This window comes from Labrus bergylta, chromosome 11 (assembly GCF_963930695.1).
Source record: "Labrus bergylta chromosome 11, fLabBer1.1, whole genome shotgun sequence".
Taxonomy (NCBI): domain Eukaryota; kingdom Metazoa; phylum Chordata; class Actinopteri; order Labriformes; family Labridae; genus Labrus; species Labrus bergylta.
Window position 1 is genome coordinate 26,765,968 of NC_089205.1, and position 6,019 is coordinate 26,771,986.

The 6,019-nt window shown below is 41.1% G+C and overlaps 1 protein-coding gene across 1 annotated transcript; it reads right to left on the minus strand.

Annotated features, from left to right (window-relative positions):
* Nucleotides 1-353: 353 nt before the first annotated feature.
* Nucleotides 354-5,221, minus strand: si:dkey-182i3.11 (leucine-rich repeat-containing protein 15). The gene is made up of 4 exons (XM_020643515.3): nt 5,026-5,221; nt 4,573-4,714; nt 3,754-3,978; nt 354-2,723 (listed from the first exon to the last, which is right to left on the minus strand). The coding sequence occupies exons 3-4, from the start codon at nt 3,970-3,972 to the stop codon at nt 840-842; spliced, it is 2,103 nt and encodes a 700-aa protein (XP_020499171.2). The 5' UTR covers nt 3,973-3,978; nt 4,573-4,714; nt 5,026-5,221; the 3' UTR covers nt 354-839.
* Nucleotides 5,222-6,019: the final 798 nt, after the last annotated feature.

Sequence of the window (6,019 nt, forward strand, 5' to 3'; positions counted from 1 at the left end):
TTTAAAAGTTGCATCAACAATCTTACGATTCAAAATCAAACATCAGACCGATGATAAACTGTTTACATGAAAGAAACTTTATGACCTAAAACTCTAAACTGGTTTTGTGGTATGCTGCTTTTTTTTAATTTATTTTTTTAGGATTTTCAAATAACTGGTACATTTAGCGGTTAAACAAACTTCATCAGTTCTTCACTGATGATGCTCTCCTAAAGGAGAATGAATCAGAAATGTGAGTTTCTGTTAAACCTCTGCTTTGTTCCTCTGAATCAAACTGATAAAGGTTAAACATTGTATGCTGTGTTTTTGTTGTTGTTGAATATGATGATTTGAAGAAGTTTAAGAAGCGTGATTTTAAAGTTTTACTGATATCCTGTACAAATCAAATGCACACATATACACACTCTACTACTCGTTAACTGATTTCCTGTTTTCAAAACTCTTATTACAGTACTTGTTAACATGTGCTTAACACTTACATCCTGAAAGCAAAAAATCACCATGATACAAGGCCAGGCTCCAGTGAGTCTGTCTACAGTCTGTGAGGTTTTTACTTAAAAGCTGAACTTCTTTTTATGTCACATACAATCATTCATAGTTTGGTTATATTTCCAGTTTGCAAAAATCAACTTAGTGCTTGAGTCTTACTTGCACTCTTGTAGGATCATGTCATTCCACTGGATTAATGTCATTTGCAAAAAAATATTTTATTGAATAGACGTTGCACTTTAAACACACGAGACTCTGGTGCAACAAATCACAAATTAAGAGCAGACAAAAAAAAAACAAAGACAGGAAATAAAAAAAAGTTAGAGAGCACAAAACCACAACAAAGGATGTCACAATGTGCTGATGGCTAAGAGAAAAGTTATGAGCAGATTCAGCATGTCTAAAGGAAATGAGCCACTTGCAGCACTTGTAGGGCAATCGTCCTGAAACAAGAGGGGAGACAGAGCGGCGTCAGAGAGTGGTGTCTCCTCAGGAAAGAGAGAAGAAGAAGAGGAATTTGGCAGAGAAGAGAAGAAGCAGGTGGGCTGGTCTGCGAGCTTGTCAGCGTGCGTGTTGACCCAGCTGCTGATGTAGAGAGTTTGTGCACAGGTGCAGTTCCACAAGTTACCTGACAGATACGCAGCTTTCAGGTTTCTTAACGGCTCCAAAGTCCCTTTCTCCACCGCTCTCAGCTGGTTGAACCTCAAACTCAACTTCTGGAGGTTTGTGAGTCCTTTAAAAACATCTGACCCCAGGTGATCTAACCTGTTCCCGTCCAAGTTGAGTTCTGTCAGATTTGAAAGCCCGACAAAGGGCTGAGCGGGTAAACGACTCAGGCTGTTGTTCTTGAACAGAAGCCTGCGGAGGTTTTGGAGGCGAGAAAAGCCGTGGAAAGAGATGCAATGGATTTGATTGTAGCTGAGTGTGAGCTCTTTAAGGCGAGTCAACCCCGAGAAGTCATCAGGAGACAGCTCGGAGATTCGGTTGTTGTCCAGGTCGAGGGTCGCTAGATTAGTCAGATTGAGAAACAGGCTCGCGGGAAGGTTACGTATTTGGTTTTCATTTAGTTTGAGCTCTTTCAGGCTGACCAGGTCTCTGAACTGGTCCCGGTGCAATGAGGAGAGAGAGTTACCAGAGAGACTGAGTGAATGTACTCTCACCAAACCGCGAAACACTGATGGATGAAGAGAGCTGATGTGGTTGTAATCCAGGTGTATCTCCTTCAGATTTCTCATCTTGTGTAACAGACCTTTGGGAAGATGCCTCAGAGAGTTATTCTCTATGTACAGGAGCTTTAGAGACTTCAGCTTGCTGAGCAGAGCGTGGTCAAGTTTGAGGATTTGGTTGTTTGAAAGCTGTAGCTCGTTGAGTTTGGAAAGTGAATCAAATACCCCGACAGGCATGGCATCAATCTGATTGGCTTCGAGCTGCAGCTCCTGCAGGTTCTTTAAGTTCCTAAAAACGCCCAGAGGAAGAGATTTCAGTCTGTTTTTGTACAAATCAAGTGACTCAAGGCTGAACAGGTCGATGAAGAGTTGAGGGGGAAGGGAGTCAATGAGGTTGACACTGAGGTCCAGCTCACGCAGACCGCTCAGACCTCTCAGCGATCCCTCAGACAGAGTGCTCATCCTGTTGTAGCTCAAGTCTAGATGAAGCAACGAGCTCAGTGAGGAGAAGCAATCCTCTGGAAGGCCGGTGAGGTCGTTCTTCTGAAGATTCAACCACCTGAGCTCACTCACGTCCCTCAGTGCCTCAGCAGGAACAGTGACCAGCCTGTTATCACTCAGGTCAAGGTGATGGAGCCCCGTGGCTCCTCTGAAGCTTCCCACGCCCACATTTGTGATTCTGTTTCTAGACAGACTCAACTTCTCCAGGAGTGCAGAGTCCTTGAACACACCGTCGTTTATCCTTGTTATATTATTATGACTAAGGTAGATTTCAGTAAGGTTGAGGGCTCCTTCCAAATCCCCAGCCTGTAACATTTGAATCCGGTTAAAGTTCATATTTAGTGTCCTCAGACTTTCTAATCCATGTAGGAAGCCAGCTGTTAGATGTTCAATGAGGTTCTCACTCAGGTCCAGTATGCTGAGAGCAGAGCAGTTCATGAACTGATCACGGAGTAGAGCGTTGATGTTATTGTTTCGCAGGAGGAGCTTGGAGAGCTTCTTCATAGGGGGCCAAACTTGGTAGAGGGACAGAGACCCATTCAGCTGGTTCTCAGTCAAGTCCAGGACCTAAAGAACATCCAGGACAAAGAGTGGGTGAAAATAATTATTTAACAGAGAAAATAAATAATGTTAGGAGTTAGATAATACATCAGGCCCGACTGCTTCGAAGTCATTTGATTTGGTTTTAAGAAACAACTTTCAACAACTAATCAGGGTAACCTGTTGTAGCCTAGTTTTTATTTTTGTGCCCTGTTTTTGTTCAACAATAAACGTCGTAAAAAACAAGATGTGTTACAATTGACTTTCAATTCACTTAGGCAGACGCTTTTATCCAAAGCGACGTTCATCAGAGAGTAAGTACAACACTAATCCATTCATACATCGCCACGAAGCAGCAGGAGCAATGTGGGGTTAAGTGTCTTGCCCAAGGACACATCGGACATGTTGCTCAGCTAAGATTTTGTTTCTTTTTCAAAGCCAGACCCTTTTTTTCTCTGCGTCTCCATAAGCATTTGTTTAGAACGGTGTTTGTGTCAGCAGCAAGATAACTTAAAGCCTCTGTGAGGTACTTTTGTGTTTGTTTTGATTTTGGCGCCCCCTGTGGACAAAGCAGTACCTCTCATTTGTTTGCAAATTTTTGTTTTTTTGCATTTTGTCCTGTACTTGCATAGGGAGGTTTTTTTTCTAAAGAAATGTATCAATCACTTTGAATCTTTGCGATCGAAAAGGAAAAAAAAAAAAAAAAAAGCTGCATCTTCATCGTGCTGCAGATTGTCTCGCCTGACGCCTACCCTGCTTTAGCAGTTTAATAACTGTAATGGAATAATAAGTCTTGTAGCTGATGGCCTTGTTTGCTTTTGTCGTTGAAATAGAGGTTTCATAACCAGTTACTACCTCCCCATGGAAAAAAATATTTACAACCTCTAGCCAAAATGACAAACCATGTGAAACCACCAGCACGGTTCTAAAAGGTTTGACTCATCACTTTCTGAAGGATATCGCCAGTAAACACTTAACAATATGGACATTTTGAGTTATAGGACTTTCCTCTAATATGCTAAAGTTCTGTATCAGGTTGCCGCATACTTTCCATTACCTGTAGATTCTGCAGCCTATGCCAGGGTATTTCCTCTATCCCATTGTATGCAACAAAAAGCTGCTCTGTGTCATCTGGGAGATCAGGGATCTGGTTCAGTCCACTTGCATGACCACATTCGACAGTGGTCAGATTGTGGAGACATTGGCAGGCAGGGGGGCAGAGGTTGGAGGCCAACGCCAGGACAGTCAGCGATGACAGAGTCAGGGTCGCCAGCATGTTCAGCTACGGCAGAAAAAAACCATGCAGCACAGGAGTTAACAAATGCTACTCTGTTTTAAACTACAGAAAGTCTAACATCTTAGGTGACTGTATCCAATCACAAGTTCACTTTACACTTTCTGTATTTCCACAGGGATCATCAATTCTTTTTTTCTTTTTTTTTTAAAATAAATGTAATGAATACTGTGATTATTTTGTCTTTCCATGTCATATTTCTTGAACTGTCATAATTAGTGAAGTGGTTATAAAGGCCTTGATCTAGTTATGTAAATAAAAAGAGAAATTGAGGGGCTGGTTTTGCTCAGTAGAGCAGATGTCTAGTTTACGGAGAGGCTACTGGTCACAGGTCCGACTTCCAAACCTGGCACTGTCCACTCTTTCTCCCCACATTTCCTGTCCCTCTTAAGCTTTCCCATCTGCAATGTGCAAATTGCAACACCTTTCAAGAAACTTATTTATAAGAAATTGTTAAAACTATAACTTAAATCCCTTCTGCATTTATATTTTTTATTTGCTCAAAAGTCTAAAAGCGTCCATTCAGTTAATAATTTCTCTTAGTTTGCCAGACAATTCTCTTAAGTTTTGAAGTGATCTTACCTCTGATGAAAAGTCAAAGCTTTATGTGGTGTGTTGTTGTCCCTGCTGAGATTGCAGATCGTCTTTGTACTTTGCTGTAGAAGTTGCTCAGCGAGATGCATTTATTTGTTGCAGAGGAAGAAGTGGTTATGAAGTAGTTTTTCTGAGAAAGCCGACAGAAACAGAGTTTGATGGCACCAATGTGGTTACAGGTCCGACAAAACCATCCTCCAGAAAACCACAACTGCACGGGTTTAAATCAAGCATGAAGACACTAAATCTCTCACCTTGCAAATCACATCAGTAAATTTAAATTTAAATTAAGACTCAACAAAGAATGATCTGAGACGACAAACATATCAATACATTTCAGCCAAACTGAAATTGACTGACTATAGATATACATGTGGAGACAGTGGTTTGTAAACTTCAGTTAAAAAAGGGGGTTTCTGATAAGAGAGATATAGCACTCACCAAACCAGATCAAAGGAGTGCAAACAGCAAACCAGTCAACAACTGAAGTTCTCCTGACTCGTCTAACCAGAGAGGATGTAAAGACATGAAGCAGATGTCAAAGCAGACTTGTTGCACTCTTCTTTTTGGTTAAGACTTGAGATGCTCACACCTCCACATGAAACCTTTTTGCTGACTTGTTGGCTAAAGTCTGACTGGAGAGATTGTTAATTTAAGCAAACTCCACCGCTGCAGTATGTGTGTTCCCTGAAACCAGTAAATAAACACAATAATTTAAAGACTGTGTTTTTTATTCACAACAATAAAGACTGACCTGAATGCACCATTTTTTATGCATCAGGAAACTTTCCATTTGTTGGTTGAAGATAATAATACAGTCTGACAAATTTGTTTTCAGGGGCAAATTTTAAGCAGAAACACCACAGATAGAAACAGTTTGTATAAAACTAAAACAATGATAGTGGAAATCACTTATTGGATGTTTTCAAAAACATAGAGGGGAGGAACACACAGTCGTCTTTGAGTCAGATATTAAATATATATATTGAACAGTCTGGCCAGGAGCTCGAGGCACGACTGGCCGATTTCACCTTTTCATTAATCCTGTCCAGAACTAAACTGCAGAGAGACAACGTTTAACTCATAGTGGTTTTAAATTAGGAGACAATTCATCAGATTTTGTCGGGCTCTCTCTGGAGATAAAGAAGACTTTATAGATAAAAACCCTTTTTTTTCAGGGAGGTGTGAAATTGGCGCAAGTCTCCAAAAACACTCACTGGCCCTTACAGTGGGCGGGAATGGGGGTTGTTGTCTCACTCAGTCCCGTAGGAGGTGCAGAATGGGCAGGAGTCAGATTTGGGTTCACAGATGGAAACTTTAAGTATTGTATGGATTGTTCAAGCAGATTAATCACAAATACTGAGACATTTTAAAGAGTGAGGAGAAAGTGGTGCCTCACAGAGTTTGATAAAATTAGCTCCAATTCCAGAGTGGG